Source organism: Pagrus major, chromosome 17, assembly GCF_040436345.1.
Source record: "Pagrus major chromosome 17, Pma_NU_1.0".
NCBI lineage: Eukaryota > Metazoa > Chordata > Actinopteri > Spariformes > Sparidae > Pagrus > Pagrus major.
In genome coordinates this window covers 28,072,863-28,090,303 of record NC_133231.1, presented here as the reverse complement: position 1 = coordinate 28,090,303, position 17,441 = coordinate 28,072,863, and the positions used below count along the sequence as shown (strand labels likewise).

The 17,441-nt window shown below is 41.0% G+C and overlaps 1 protein-coding gene across 1 annotated transcript in view; it reads left to right on the top strand.

The window, feature by feature from the left end:
• The window catches only part of dgkb (diacylglycerol kinase, beta), a 75,725-nt gene that overhangs the window by 47,444 nt on the left and 10,840 nt on the right, over positions 1–17,441 (top strand). The window contains exons 21-22 of the mRNA XM_073485269.1: positions 15,095–15,185; positions 16,477–16,672. Of these exons, the coding sequence (XP_073341370.1) occupies positions 15,095–15,185; positions 16,477–16,672 (287 nt within the window). The remainder of the gene's footprint in view (positions 1–15,094; positions 15,186–16,476; positions 16,673–17,441) is intronic.

The window sequence follows — 17,441 nt, the reverse complement described above, 5'->3', positions numbered from 1 at the left end:
ACATCTGGAGATTAAATATGTCTCTAAATGTGCCTCTGCTACACTTTACTAACATTAATCCCGACAGAAGAGGTGTTCACATGTTGTGCTGTGGTTTTCTAGAGGTTTCTGGCTGCAGATGAATCATTACAAGGGGATTTTCACACAAATTACATATTTTTTTGCTGCGTTCCGACTTCATTTTACCCAGTGAGATCTGGACCGATGCTTAAATCTCATTTATTTTAGTACCAACAAGTAATGTCACGATAAGTTTGATTTTTTTTTTTGAAGCCAGCTCTAATTAGGTGCAAACAACCTGCTAAAACAGTCGTGCTTTAAAGGTATTTTCAGGTGAGTTTATCTTCCTTCAAAATAAAAAAAAAAGAAATCCTCTCTGTGAAACTGTTCATGTGTGCTTTTCAATGGGCGTTGCAAAAATGTGTCCCATCTGTACTCATTATTCTGCTTGTGTCTTCATTATTCTACTTGTGTCTTTTGAATATTATGCCAATGAGAACTTACAAATTGACTTCACAGGGGCCAAATTATTATCAGTTATCCACCTGCAGCGTCTAATCACCTGCTCCGACACCTCAACAGCACAAGTTTGTGATAAAACATGCAGTTTTTAACAGTTCAAGTTGAACATGTGAAGTTTTACGATATTGACACACGGTTGATTTGAAACATTGTCAGGAGAGCAGAGCAGCCACTTCACATCCGATAGCCAGGATTGTATTTGTTCTGGTTTTGGTCCGGATAAAGACCGCTTTTTCAGAGTAATCTTCAGGGTTCTTGAATGATATTAAAGGGACAGTTCACCCCAAAATCAAAAATACATATTTTCCTCTTATCTGTAGTGCTGTTTATCCATTTAGATCGTTGGGGTGTGAGTTATCCAATGTTGGAGATATCAGCTGTAGAGATGTCCGCCAAACATCTCATCCGCTGACATCTCCAAAACTCAGCAACTCACAACAAAACAATCTGGACCCGCTGTTCTCAAACTGTGGAGCTCCCTCTAGTGGTGAGTGGAGGAATCACAGAAATGTTCTAAATTTAAACGCTGCAGAAAAAAATAAGTTTAGTCTTTCCTGTAATATTTTTATTTCATCCTGCACATACATGTACGTCATCCATGATCAGTTACAAACTGGAACTGTGCTGGCAAAGATAGTAAGCAGAGGCACAATGATAGATTAAAAAACACTACAAACACGGCTCCAAACTAGTCACTGGGAACTATCTGTTGATTAATCAACACCCCCCCCCCCATGGTACATATGTACTGTAGCATATGTGGAAAAGACCGTTCAATACACGTTTTACCTGAGCCTGGTAATAATAACACGAGCCTGCAATACCTGGAGGTATCCCATTATTTTCAGGTTTTTCAGACAAAACCATCGTCACAGGAGTTATGTGAATTTTTCTCAGTCAGCGACTATTCAAATATTCAAATATCATGACCCATCCGCACTCCAAAAGTCATGAGGAGAAGTGCAGAGCAGGAGGAGAATACTTCAAGAAGCCTTGTTCAGACTGAAGCTGATGACACAAGTGCTAGTTTCCACAGCGGCTGAATAGAGCCGGCTGAGCTACTGCATTTTAACATCGGGTCATAGCGGTGTTACCTGGAGAGCCTGATGTTTTCTGAGGAGGTACATGGTGAAAAAAGTTTGAGTAACCCTGATCTGGTCTGGTAGGAGGAAAAATATGTATTTTTGAGTTTGGGTGGAACTGTCTCTTTAATTTCCCCTCTTTTAAATCTTCAACCCAACAACGATGGAAATGAATCTCTTATTTTTTAAAAAGAAATGCCTGAGAGATTATATTACAAACCTACAGTGCATTTGCAGAACCGTCTGTGTTTCCCCGTCATGACAACGGACTGTATCTGCTGTGGCGCTCAGCGTGACGAATGGACCGGCTTCATATTTAGCATGTGTGATTACCTCGAGGAGATGCGTTCACCTTTTGCAGATGAACAAATGTGGCATCTATGTTTCCATCAATATTTAACGTCTCCAATACGTCTCCACTAGCGCCAGGGAGTAATTGCAGGCCTAATTGAATTTGCTTGGCTAGTTTGACATCATGGATCAGTCAGACTGATGACACGCAGCCTCCTAATAATCCCATTTGTACTCATTATCATATTTTACCCCGGCCTTAGTACAACATTTAGCCAACTATCCTTCTGCTGCTTGTTGCTCGAACGCGCAGATACGCCGGCGAAATGGTCCAAAGGGAAGTGGAAGTGGTTTCGTATGAACACAGGCCTGTCGGGTAATGGTTACCGATGGTTACGAGGGGGATGTGCTGCCATGTTGGTGAAATGCCAACAAGAAGGAAAACAAAAGGAGGTGTTGGGTTATTATCACCGTGTTATTACCTCTATAACATGTTGCGATGTGGGTCGGCCAGTGTTCCGGTTCAGTCACTAACCAGACCAACGCTCCTCCAGGACACTCGGACCGCATCTCTGTTGTTTTACTCCTTTTTTAAAGCCCTTTGTGAAAAATGATTGAGATATTTTAAGAAAATTATTCTGTCTGTTATTTGAATTCAATTAATAATTCAGGAGGGGGAATGGGTTTAGGATCTCTCTATTACACACTATCCTTGCCAATTCAATAATGCATGATTATAGTTTTTCAAGGTAGCATAGATTTTGTTGGATTTGTCCAAAGGGCTCGTGTCCATTGGAAGTATATTGCGACTCATCACGGAGTCATTTTCCTGCCGCTGGAAGCTCTTTTCTCAGGAACTTTAGCGACAATGGAAGCGAAGTGTAGTATGTCTCGGGGAAAGACTTTATTTCACTCTCATCAAGTCTGCAATAAGTCTGTTTTTGTCTGGAATGAATGAAAGAAATAATGAGAAACTGCTAACAAGCTTTAAGCTCGGGGACGCTCACTTTTATAAATGAACGTACTGGATGCTTTCTGTTCAATAGAAATGAAGTGTCACACAGTGTTCAAGCTTTTACTGTCGTAAGAAGCCTTAAAAACAATAATTGAATGGTGACAATGATCATGATGAGACCACTGTGCAAATATTTGTATCCAGAAACCTGCAAAATATAGAAATCAAATACCAGAGTGGCACAAAAAAGATTAAAAACGTGTTTTCCATTAAATACACAAGAAAAAAATCCTTCACTTCTTCACATTTGATATTATTCCAGAAATATTAGACTTTTTTTGTTTGTTTTTAAATGAACAACTTTTTAACAGTTACACTACTTTCCTTGTTCCTTTTCCTGACGTCTAATATAACGAGCTACGACTGTACTTGATTTCTCTTATATATCATATCTGTCGATGAAAATGCAAATATGTCATTTTTAAATGTTTCCAAGGCAAACTGACAGAATAAGTGGATTTATGTGGTTTATTTTCTATAGTAGTGGGAAGACAATATTAAGCTAATTCAACTCTCAGGGTTTTTATTGTCACACGCTGCCTCTTGCACACATTGTTTTGGTCTTGTCCTATAATTAAAACTTTTTTGGACGGTATCTCAGTAGAAAATAACTTAATATAAACGCTCAAGTGGTAAAACTTTTTTACTTGTGAGGAAATGTATATTATTTGAAAAGATTGAATCTGAGCTGCCTGCAGTTAATATGTGGCACAATTAAATTAAATACCTTGGATTCTTCCTCTTGAAAGGCTGTCTGCAGTCCTGAGTGACACCTTGCTTGCCGGGTCGATTAAGTTTCTATAGAATTTTTTTCTTCTTTTTTGTTCTTTTGTTTGTTTATGTAGCTATTTTTTAGCATCTGGGTGTTTTATTTTCTGGAATGAGACTTGCTTTTTGTCTCAGGCGTGTTATTAGTTTGTATTTTTCAGTAATTATTTGTAGTTTTATTGTAGATGTCGTTGTCCGGAGTGATGGAGGAGGAGTTATTGTCCATTTGTTTTTGTTTTGTCTTATATGTTATGATGTTGGTGGGTTAACGATGAAACGTTAATAAAATATAAAATGAATAAACGGGTGATTTAGAGCACAAAAAGTTTAGATTTCAAAATATTTTAGTTTGTGATGCAGAAATGAGTTAATTTCTGGATAAAGAATCTACTTTTTCAGACTAGAGTTCAATTCAACAGTAATTGACTGCACAGTTATTTCATTATACACTGATGAATAAGAAAAAATACAAAAAATTAGACAATCTCTTTCTGATAGTGATCATTACGCAAACAAAATGCACAAAGCTGGAGCAGTGTTGATCGAGAAATAAAACAATGTGGATTAAAACTGCTTCATTCTATATATTCTGTTGGTTATTATACATATTTTGACCTTTCTGTTGCTCTCCGAGGTTTTGAAAGTCAAAATAAATTCATGAATAAACACGTGAGATCTCAGCACAACGTGGACAAAGAGAAAGAAAAATGTCAAATGTTGAATCATGAGCTTTTTAATGTGACAGCAGTAATGGCCCTTCACTTCCCATATGTACCAAATCTATACGTTTTGTCACCGCTTTGACCTTAAAGAATCTGAATATTTAATTAGCTTTAATTACCAACAGAACAACAGCGTGTAGCTCTCCCTAATTATGAAATGACTGGATGTTGTTGATGATTTGCAGGGGTCATACGTTCGCTCTCCCTCCCTTCATCTCTCTGCTTCTATCCATCTTCTGTATTTGCACCTTGGGGTGATTACCAGGGTGAAGGTGTGAAGATTTGACACTCGGCAGATAGATTCATTTACTGCCACTGCCGGACCTGGAGGTGATAATGAGGTTGAGGATTAAAAGCAGACAATCAGTCGGCCCGTGACGAGGGCTGCGCCACCTCCTCCCCCATCGCCACTCCCCCTCGGCCGCCTTGTTAAAATATACTACTCCCCTTTTTTTCTCCCCCGTTTTTTTTTTTTTTTGCTGATCTCCCATGTAATTACACGCTAATCTCTGACTCTGAGGGGAAAAGGATGGGTCGTGAAAGAAACTAGAAAAGAGAGGTGGAGGAGGAGAAAGAGGAAGGCTTTGGAAAATGAAGAACTTTGTGCTGTATGATACACTTTACACTTTTTTGGTCTGTTTGTTATTTAGTAGGATATCTTTGATGTATTTGTCTTAAAATTCAGTAGAAAAAACCAGATGATTGTTTTTTTAGGGATGTTTTTTGTGCAGGTCTCGATCAGAGAGCATCACCTTCACCTCCTGAACCAAGATTTTTTTCTGGTTCAAGATGAAATAGAAAGCAAACATTTCTGCTACACTGAAAATTTGCTTTTTACATTTTTTCCACAATCATATTTTATTTTATCTAATCATGGATGAAGTGTGCATACGTTAATATGTCTCAAAAAGTGACGAGACATCTGTTAAATATTTTGTTGAGTCGTGTTGATCCCGAATGTTTCCAACAATGTTTAGACACAGAGAAATGTCATTTTGAGGGTATGTATAACTGTCTGTTTCTGTCGCTATGACTTCTGGGAAAACATCAGCTGATGCTTCAGAGAGCGAGGAAGAAGTCTGCGAACGTGACTTAATGTATCATGAATACGCTTTAACACATTATGTCTTCCACAAACATTTATGATTGAGTCACGTCGGGGCAATTTTTGTTTAACAAGGAAGACGAAAGCTCTCGTAATCCTTCTCCACCTCATCAAACTACGTCTTTTGTTTGTTTACCAGTAAATCAGAGACCACTAGCAGCAAACATTACATACTGTGCGTTTAATCTCCGATAATCCTGCATAATTTGATGGCATTCAGCCACAAGGTGGCACTATATAAACAAAACCACCGCTAGACAAGAGCATCAATAATGGATTATACTTAAAAATCCCCTGGAAACGCTCATTTTTTAATGTCTGATGCCTGACGTTTCTTCTTGCTCTCTATAATATCTGCACATGGGGAAAGATGGACGCCAAATGTTTTAGGCACTCATCATGTGACCACAACTATAATGCCTGCTTAATATCCAGCTGTGGACTGTGGCTGGTCAGACCCTTCGCTCTCTCCCCCTGATTCCTCTCCACTGTCGCATAAACCAATAAATGTTAAGAAAAGAAATAGTTGGGATGTGACTGTGGTTATACAGAATAAGCTATGATTAAGTTATGGTTACGATTAGTAAAAAGGTGAACATTGATTGCATGTCTGTAGTTTTCAAATTCAATAATTCGTCTGGATTTTCCCCCAAAACAATTACAGACTATAATATTAAAATAACTCCTCTTAGTCATCCCTTGTGACGCACTAGAAGTGTGTGGTGGTGTTTGTATCTGCAGAGACTCTGCCCTCTGCCTGTGTTGTCTTATTTTCTTATCATCTTTCTGTGTTAAGAACGTTTCTGGGCGTCATCGAGTTATTTAAAACAATAACTTTAAATATATGCTAACATGTTTCAGGCTTCTGTCGCTAATTCAAGTAAGCTTATTTAAAGTACAGGCATAATGAAGCATAAATAACATAACCACTAGTAAAGTCCAGTTTTGTGGGTAATCTTGACCTCCATGCAGTTTTTGTTTTTGCGTAGTCAGACAACATGAGTGAGGGAAAACATCTGATTTGGGACCTTTGAGCTGCAGCGTGAAAGCCGCGGTGGCTTCACCTGCAATGTTTGTTTATCCTGTGGCATCAATGATGGCGCCTTGATGTTCCCATGATATTTGCTCTGCATACCCAGATCTATTTTTGGTCCTGAGACATCTAACACCGTCAGCGCGCTCCTCCAGAGCCGCTCTGCCCCCGTGCGCCCACAGGCTCTCGCTGTGCTGTGTAACCATCCCGAGTTAACCTTTCCTGAAGGCACAGGGAAGCCCGGGCATGGAGCACTCTTTAGCATAATGAGTATGTTCATCAAAGCGCCGCGATGTGCTGGATGGGGCCCGCCGGATTCACCAAACACACGCACCCCTCAACACACCCATGCTGATGTGTGTGTGTACGCATGGACGCGTGCGCGTGTTTCCCCGCTGAGCTGGGAATAGGGCCACAGGTGATGGCGCTCTAATTTACACATGCACACACACTCATTTACACACACACACACACACACACATGCACGGTGGACCTCAGCAGCGGCCGCCCTCGGACCTCATTTGAGGATGAAATCGTTTATGTGACCAAAGTGTCGTCTATAATTAATGACCACTTGTGTGTAATTTAGAGGGATCTCACCTGTGGCCCTGTCCCTGGCTCAGTGGGAACACACACACTCACACACACACACACACACACACAGAACACAAACACATAACTCAAGTGAACGTACACACACGCACGACTCTAAGTGTTAAAAATTATATAATTAATATAATTATTATAAAAATTGTATTATTGTGGCTTATCTGCTTTTTGTTTTTTTGGTTTCTGTCCTGGAAATTGTTTGCATGAAGCCAATCAAATGTTTAACTATAAGACTTAAAGGAACAGTACCCCCCAAAAAATGAAAATTCAGTCATTATCTACTCATCCACATGTTGATGGAGAAGTTTTGTAGTCCACAAAACATTTCTGGAGCTTCGCAGCAAAACAGCATTGCAGCGTTCTGCTAAACAACTAAAGTAGAAGAAAAACAACTGAGAAAAAACAGAGATGGCTCCATACTCCCTTTTTTAGGTTGCAGTTTTCACTGTAGCTGCGCAGCTAAAAGTGTCTGAAGTGGGTGCATGACCGCGTGTTGAGGGTGTAAATATTGTCTTTTCAAATCTATTAGGGATCTCAGGGCTTCTGTAGACTTGGATTACATTTTATGTTTGGTTTCTTGATATTTTTACATTTTAAAACGAGTCCCGAGCTACATTAGTTGGGTTAATTGCTCCTTAAAGGCATTCAGGGGAGCTGGACGTACTTTTTCTAGTCCTGATTGTGTCTGCTGTTACTTTCAGGCTGTGTTTGGACCCAAGAACCACCACAAAGAAGAAAGGTCAACCTGTGTTTTACCTAAGTGGCTAAATCTGGTGTTAGAAATAAAAAAGTCACACCTGCCCATAAACTTGCTGTGAGTAAGCCCACAGTCGGCTGACTGAAGTCATTTTAAATAAGTGTGTCAACATTTTCACCACCTCAGAGCTTCTCAAACCTTGAGTTTGGCTGCCGGACAGTAAGAGGAGACTTGTCTTGTGCTGCACCTCGGCTACCAAACAAACATCCCCAGCAGAAAAGCCGTGGATTAACTTAAAAAAACAAACATCCACTGCCGATAAGTCATGGATTAGCCTAAAAGCTAAATAGCTGAAGCACATTAAACAGCTTAAAAAGTTGCCGGCAAATGTCAGGATTGCTCAGGTCTGATGCCGTGATGTCGTGTTGCTCCTTCAACACCACAGCTGACACCAACACCCTCGGCTTGTTTACATTGTTTACCTGATGCATCTCCAAGAAAGAAATATATAAAAACAGTAAATTTAAATGTCAGTTTGACATTTATTTTTCAGCACGACTTAGCTAGCTTTCATGGTTTTGGGTTTTAGTTGAGCAGTTTCCTGTTTTATTTTGGAGGTTTCATCCTCGTGTGTCATGTTCTGTTTTCCCGCCTCTTCTTTTTTTGATTGCCGTTATTAGTTTCACCTGTTCCTCATTAGTCTTTCCTCCTTAGTGTATTTAAGTGTGTGTTTATACCATCACACTTTGTCAGTTTGTTTTGGTCCTTGTGTCACTTCTGCGCCTCCATCGTCTGTCACCCTCCTGTCTCCTGTTTTCCCCTCGTTTCTTACCTGTGTTCGCTGTCTGTGTTCCTTGTGTTATCATAGTTTATACTTAGTTTTCTGCTCTTTGATTCTTGCTCGAGTCTTTTTTGGATTAATCTCGGTTATAACAGCCCGCCTAAACGTCCATAATTGAAACCACTCGTTCTTGTTAGGGAAGCTCTCAAAAGCTAAGAGCTGAGAATGATAATTGACTCGATTGCACTCTAAGACTAGAGTCAAACTAACTCGTGCCTGCTGACGTGTCGCCTGAGGTGTCAGACCTTAGATAATAAACACCTGAAGTCTCATAAACAATATGAAATCATTAATTAACAGTCAGTTCCCAAAATGAATGTTTCTATAAGGGTGGAACAGTGTCACAAATGAGACCCCGCGTTTCATTTCTACATAACTGATTGTAGCTGTTAATCACCAACACTTTAACAATACGCATCAGTCACCTTTAAAATGCAATTATAAATGTACAGTGGAAGGTAATCCAACACAGTGCCCCTGCAGTTAACACCTGAGGTGAGTTAAAACAAAGTATTTATTCATTTCAATACGGGTTTAAATGTAAAAACAGGAGCACCAGAAACATTTGCCGCAGTGTTTGTGTTTTGCAGCTCGTTTATGATCGATGTGGTAAGAGATAATTTATGCCTGTACTTTACTCTTATAATTACTGCATGCAGCACGTCGCCTCGTCATTGTTTTGCATCTTGAATCTTTTTGTGTTGACTGGTGACTGCAAAGTAGCCTCAACTGTGAGTGGATATGGATGGATCTCCTGAATAGTGTATATTAGCGGTAACGTTGCTTCTTCACACACATAAGAGACGCGTCATAAATGAAGGCTTACCTTGACATTAATTTCATGTCGACTGTCAATAAACATAGACATTTATACATTTTAGGAAGTGGATGTCGTCCTTCAAAGACACAAGCTGTCAAAAATGCAAAAATAAAATAAAAAAATATACATTTTTCTGGCATGTAGCGATAGTGGAGCAGAGAAAAGTACATGTCCGTCAGTCACAGTCATGTTGGACATTGGCACACTCTTTACAACAACAATCTCCAGCTGCAGTGGCACAGTGGGATTACACTGGTTTGTGGTAACTTTGTTAAACAGGAGGATGGCGTATCATAAATAGACATAAACATAATAAACATGGACAGAGCCACTGTGACATCACCCATATTTTTTCTGAAGAGACGTTTGTGAAGCTTAGTGTGTGGGTGGCTCCAGCTGTCGCCCTGTTAGGCAGTGTCTGACTCCACCTAACTCCCGGCTATCCAACAATGGACAAAGAGGTGGAGCGTGGGTGGAGCTGACGAGAGCAGAATGAGGTTACTGAAACCAAACTGGAGGCTACCAAGCCAGCTAAGGCGAGCAAGTTAGCTGTGTTAGCCTCTACATTAATTGTGGGAGTTTGCTCACTCTGTATCATATGTGTCTATCCGAGTTACTCACACAAACTTGATGGTTGTCGCCCCAAACAGCTAAAAAACCTTACTTTACATTAGCAAGAAGCTAACAAGCAACCGCAGGCCTGTGACTAAACTCAGCACTCACTGGAGATTCCAGTTCTTGCTGTTATTCTCCAGAGTCTTTTCTTTTTCTTTTATCATCTCTGTACATAAATGAACTAAAAAAACATGTCCCCTCCATTCAGCAGTCAAATAAGAGGAATGTATAGTTTATTTTAGTGGATTTTGGCACCTCCATGGCTCATTGCTGCAAACAGGTTAAGAAGCAGCCGTATTTCATTCTAGCAGTTCAGTTTTTGTATTTGTTTTCAAGATGTTGGATATGTTATACTAGTATCAGTAGTTCTGGTTAAAACAAACTACACCTTGGAATCAGTTCAGTGCGACAGAAAGAAATACATTTTTCAAACCGCTCGCTGCGTCTCTGAAGGCAAGACGACGCAACTCGGGTCATTTCTCAAACTGCCAGTCGGAGTCGGAGCGCTCCAGGCGGTGTCATGTTAAACAAAACAGTGCATTGATGCAATGCACAAAGAGTTGGTTATGTCAATGCGATATTTATCACCTCTGATCAAGAAGAAATTAGTGTGAAAATAAGGTCGTAGATCATCGCGGGTTAGATTAAGTGTCAGAGGGGGAAAAAAATCAATGGCTGTGTGCCTCTCGTTCAGTGTGGCCGGTAGAAAAGTGCATCTAAAGGTGCTGTGGCCTCAGGACAGCAACGCTACATGAAGCTTATCGCCTCTGACATCCTTTAATACGGTGACCAACCAGAGGAGGGTTGATGAACATGAGTGTGTTTGTTCAGATTCAGGCTGTTTGAGCTACATTTGTCTTTACAGTGTGTTTTTTACATTATTTCTCGTGGTGTCAGATGTTTTTCTAAAGTGCTTGGTGTTGTTTTTTTTCCCTCTCGGCCGCACAGTTTGTATACGTCCTCTTCTTTCAGTTTTGTTTCATGATTTGTTTGTGCAAATCGACGACACCTCAGCAGCTCTGGAAACATGAGCCGCTGTTTTTCTTTTGGTATGCCGGCTGTGACTACTACAGCTGATCTCACATGCACACCGCTAAAGTAATCATTGCTGTACACTTTGCATCGATACACTGCAGGTAAAAATCACAGCAGAGGCTTTGTGGCTGCTCGGAGAATTACAAACCTGCTACATACAGTTTGCAGCTCTTGTTTTTTTTTTTCCCCCTGAAAACACAAATCGCTCCCAAAGGAAATATAATGAATGAGATGAGAAGATGCCCTGGAAGGATGCAGGAGCTTTAAGTCAGCCAACAGTTTAAGGAAATGGGCACTTTATGTTCACTTTTATTGCACTTACCATAAAGTAGAGTCCTCCTAATCTACCTTGAAAGTATCATCTTACTCAAATGGACTCCCTATTAATCCTGGGACAAGCTGGCCACTGTTGAAGACGCTCCTCGCAGTCAGTCTGTCAGAGGAGTCCGCTGTTTAGCATCGGTCGGCAGATAACAAATGACAATCCGATCCACCCAATGAGATGCTCCTAATTACCTAATGAACAGGGACATGAGGTGATTTGTTGCCATGGTGCGCTTGTTAGGTTAAGTGGTGGAAATCGACAGGATGGTCAGACGTTATCTCTTACTGTATCTGTTCCTACAGCGTGCTCAGTTTTCTTCATTCCCAGCTGCCCCAAGTGCAGTTTGATTCTGCTGTACTGTAAAAACTCAGAGGTTTCAAGAGGTCTCTCTTTCAGATGCTAAATGCTGCTTACTTTCTTATCTCCTTTAGCATCGGATACATTCAGATTATTCTTCTTCTGTTGGAGTTTCCAGTGTGTTATGCTAGCACCTAATGTTGCTTGGAGCTGTTAGCCTCAAGCAGAGATCATTGCAGACTACAGTGTTAAGTTCACTTTCCACCTTCCCTTGTTTTTAAGAACTTTTTTGCATTCTGCTAAAGGTCAGCAGAGGGCAAGTCAGCTGGTTGCAAAAGGAAGTCTGAATGTATGTAAGCTTATGAGAAAATGAACCACAATTCTCACTTGATTTATTACCTCAGTCAACAGTTTTCTCGTGAGTTTATGGTCATTTTGTGAATCATGGTCCCATTTAGAGTAAAATAGATGATGCTTCACATCCATTCTTGTCTTTGCATGTACTTGTGTCACTTTTAAAACTTGCTTTTTTCTGTCTGAACACAACTTCAGATATCAAGGTTCCTGAACGGACCAAAAAAATCACCAATACCAGCCTCGACAAAGCAACAACAGAGTCAAAGCATCCAAACATTACCTGTCCTGTATCTGGCTTCAGTGTCTCCATCAATCCCCAACCACGAGCTTTGAATATGTTTTTCAAATCAGCCGCCTTCATTTGTTTATTTGCAAAATTGCCTACGCCTGTGTTCATGTGTTGGGACGACTGAGCTCACAGACTGATGATGGTGACGATGAGACTGTGGGATGTGTTGTTGTGGAAAGCCTCTCAGCGTGGCCCCGTCGCCCTCCCGCCTCTTCCCCCCTCCCTCTGCTCCCATCCCTCTTCTATTGACCATGTTGCACATTATAAATCAACTGTGAGTTGGGCTACCTTGCAAGTACCCTAATGAAAGCTCATTTATAAAGTGGCTAAATGGTCCTGACAAAAGTCCTAATGAGGAAATCAATAATTCAGTGATTGTTACTCTTCTTATACTAATACGTCCCTCTTGTAGCGCTTTGATTCCAGCTAAGAGAAGGTCATTTTTTACTGTATTCAGTTCTGCGTGTCAGCACTGTTGTAGGTTTTTTTCTGTCCTTGAAGCTTTGTGATAAATCGTGTGTTGTTGTCTGTTGTTTCTTGGAAAGATGAAAAGGCTTTTGTGATCTGTGGGATGCCGTGACGCTGCTTTAAGGGCCAAGACACTGCTTCCCATGATGCACTTGGTGATTTCCAGCCACTGTCGACTTTAATCTCACTTGTCTAATTAACTATTCTGCTAATTTCTCTGTCCTTATTTTAACACTTGCTACTTTTTATTTTTCAAAACAATCTTAGTGTTAGAGGATACTGTCCATTGCTGTCCTGTTAGCTTAGCACTGCGGCTAGCCTGCCTGCTGGCTTAGACTAAGTCACCAACAGCTACTGCAACCTTGCTAACAGTGTTATTAGCACTTCTTCACCCTCCGCTAAATGTTTGCAGAGTATTTTCCTCCCCTGGTGGTGCAGTCTATTGTCAGCATGCTGTTCTTGGAGGCACCAAGCAACATTATAGAAACTCAGAGCAATTACATATATCGTGTCTTTTTTTTGGCATCGGCTATATGAAAGTTTCACTTATCGTGTCAATTAGCGCTTATAACAAAACATGAAAAACTTCCATTATAAGCATTACAGTAGCATGCTACTGATGCTATATTTATAGTGTTGTTTTATAACTTTAATGTAAACAGCATGAACAACAGTACTGCTGACCATCCGGTCTGATTGCTTGTGTATTAGATTGGCCCCCATAGCGTGATGTCTGATTGAGCCTGATTCGGTCTCAGTGATGCATCACAATGGTTCGTGTTGACTGTTTGGACTTCGCAGATGTGCTTCTTCTAGAGAGATGTGTCCATGCAACACATCCTCTTACCTAAATGACTGAATGGGAGTATTGCCAGTGGCTCGCAAAACGACATATATCACCATTCCCAAAACAACAACAACCGGTGCAGCACACCAGCGACAGCCGTAACAGTTGATGCTCGCTGTCTGGTTAGGGTTTAGGCAAGAAAACTACCTGGTTAGTTTTGGGAAAACATGAGGGTTTGGGTTAAAATAACCACGTTACTTATTTAAAAAGTAACTCTGTTTTCGACGTTGACTTTTGATTTCACATCGGACAAGAACAGCAGTCTCTTGGGTGAAAGTCCTGTGCTTGTTTAACCCGACCTCCACCCTACAGACTTTGATTGAACATCTGATTTCCTCCTTTGCTGCCGTAATAATCGCTACGGCCACTAGAGGTCGCCACCTAACAAGAAATGTAAATATGGGTCGTAATAAGCTGCTTTCAGAGTCAACGTTTACGGTTATTGTTCTGATGAGGACGGGCTGGTCTGTCAGAACAGCTCATCTCCGCTAACGTTACAGTAAGATTAGATGTCACGGGCGGGCTTGTTAGTGATAGCACTAGTAAATGATGCAGAGTTCATCCCCGTTGAGCAGCTCGGGAAGGTTTGTTAGATCAAGCGCCTGGTTGAGTGGTCTGATCTGCAGTCCACTCTCACGACTGTAAAACTGTTTTCACCCCGTTGGTAGTCCTGTTGGTCTGCATGCCTGCTTTCCCCGGACAACAGGGTTAAAAATGCAAAAGAAAAAGATTTAAAAAAGACATTTTATTTGTGTAATCATGAGATAATATAATATAGCCCGGCAGTATGTGGACAGATGGTGACTCACCCCTGCAAGGTCGTTGATCATCAGCCTTAACAATGGGAGTGTGTGCTGTAGGAAGCCCGGGGAGCAGCACCCCAGTCCTCTGTTAATTGCTGGGGGCAGGTAGATTACCCTCTTACACCCCTCACTGGGCCTTAATGTCGGGCATGGGAACCCACTGGCCACCCCATGTGCCCCCTCAGATGCCTCCTTAACTGGCTTTAGATTCATCATTGCGCTTCGATATGTGATTAATGAGCCACATTATGCATTCTTTGGAGATTAATGACAGTGTGATTTTGGTCAGCGGTAAACACTAGAGGTATATTTCCTGTGGAGTTTAGAAGATTCCCCTTTTTTTTTCAGGCACGAATCAAACACGAGCTCACCTTTACAGAGCGGCCCTTTTCTTTTTCATAAGCTCAGCATATCAGAGACTGTAGACAGAGGAGAGAAGAAGAGATGCTATGAGTGCACAAGGCTTCAGATTTTGATGTGAGAAAAACACACTCCGATGTTTCCTCTTTTTTCGGTTCCCTTTGCAGTTCCTGTTGTCTTGTGTTTCTTTCAGAACAAAGAATAAGCTGTGGTACTTTGAGTTCGGCACTTCGGAGACCTTTTCGGCCACATGTAAGAAGCTCCACGACTTTCTGGAGGTTGAGGTAAATCAAACCACATATTTCCTCTGTTTTGAGCCCTATAGAAAGACACAGTCTCTGTATTATTACAAATATTTGATTAAACCAAATGAACATCCAGGCGAATACTCAGGAAAGAACAATGGTGCCTCTTGAAAATATTCTGGTCCCTTGTTCCATAAATAGCACGAATGTGTACTAGTCTTGGATTCAACCAGACAAAGTGTTGATGTGTGAAGGCTATCCGTGCACCTTCCCACCCGCTTCTCGCTGAACCTCAGTTCAACACACAGGTAATTAGCCCTACATGACCCCGCAGTGTGTGATATTGAGTGATAATGAAGATGCCGTCTATACAGTTCATCTTCCCCCTTCCTTAGAGCTATCCACACAGTGCAGAGGTCTTTATTAATTAGTGCTGGTTAGGTAACAGTGGTGGAGGGGAGCAGGTATGAAGAGCCATACTGGTTATGAAAGCCATTATTATATGTGCTGTATATACATTAAGCTTTTTAGATTACTATGAAGGTGACTATTACAGAAGGTGATTCTGGAGGGACGTTTTGCTTCATTAGATTGCATGGACAAGAATGGTGGTTTCTAAAAACAAGCTCAGAGAGACAAAGAGAAAGGTTAAGGCTCAGAAAGAGAAACAGGTTCAGGGTGAAGACAGGAAAACAAGTTAGGAAAGAAAGAACAAGGACACTGAAGTGAAACAGAAAGTCACCGTCATTGTCTCGACTGTTTTCTGCTTTGATTTCTGAACATTTTACGAGCTCAGATCTTTTTACTACTTAAAGTCGAGGTAGCATTCGAATTGGTGCTGCTTACCAAATGCTGGGCATCCGTATTTATGTCCAATATGGTGTTTAATTGGTCTTTAAAACCTTCCAGCCAAACCAAAACTTGACCTTTGATTGGCTGTTTGGTTTGATCACTGACGCAGCCAAAGACGGAGAGTTACCTGAGGGAACAACCATTTCCATGTTGCCAACACGACATTGTACATTGAGTAACATCTTTCAGGAACATTTAAATATAAAACTCTTTTTTCTCAAATGTCAAGTGCATAGGTTTCTTTGTTGACTGAAGTTTCGCTCAACTATTTTTGCCTGAAATGCTCTGAAACCTCAAAGTTCAACCTTCATGGCATCTAGGTCAACTCATTAAGGAAGAAAAATAACAGAGTTCTTTAGATTGCAGTTAATATAACTGCTTGAAATACATGGATACATTTGTATAAATGTATTTTAGGTTTTTGTAGCTGCTGCCTGTCTGGCAACTTTTTCCTCATTTCCTTTCTCTTTTCTAAAAGTGCGACGGTGTCACTCTGGACCTCAGCAGCATCTCCCTGGAAGGCATCGCCATTCTCAACATTCCCAGCATGCACGGCGGCTCCAACCTCTGGGGCGAGAGCAAGAAGAGGAGGGGCAACCGAAAGGGGGGCAAAAAGAGCCAAGACAAGAGGACGCCAGTGCTCGACCCCAAAGAGCTCATGTTTGCAGTTCAAGGTAATGTTGACACCTGAAGGAGTCGTACGTTTATGATTGTTTAATGGTTGTCTGCCGCTGAATGAAGCCATTAAAGCAGATATCTGACCAGAAAACCCAATATGTCATCAGTGGCCATGTTGGTCAGTCCACCAATTTGGTTTACGCTTAAATATCTCCCTATCACATGGATTGACATGAGATTTTGTCCTGACATTCATGGTGCTCAGTGGATGAACCCTGATGACTTTGGTGATCCCCTGGCTTTTTATCTGGCGCCACCAGCAGGTCAAAGTTTTATTTACCTGGTGGAATATCTCAAAAATCTACCAGATGTTGCCCAGAGGATGAATCCAGACGACCTTGTGATCCTCAATCATACTTTATCTTTACTGCTAATTTGCTAATGTTAGCATGCTTACACGCTGAACATCACCATGTCAACATCGACACTGTGACATTTGAAATGCTTCACAGAGCTGCTGCCACAGCTGTAGAGTCTTGGTCAGATTTTAAACACAAAACCTCTCAAGATGTGTTTTTAAAACTCGACAAAAAATTGGTGTTTCGTAGCAGCACCTTCAAAGCCCTGCATATATAGAAGATCATGGTTGGTTTGCAGTAGTGGACAATAATTTAAAGAAATACCAGTTGGTGGTGTGGGAGGCTCAAAGAGACACAGACAGTCCGTGTCCTTGCTCCTATCAGATAGATCAAAGACTAAACTTAGGACCAAACTTTTCCTCGAGCGCATGAATATTTCACCGATGACAAGTTGAATCATAGCCAG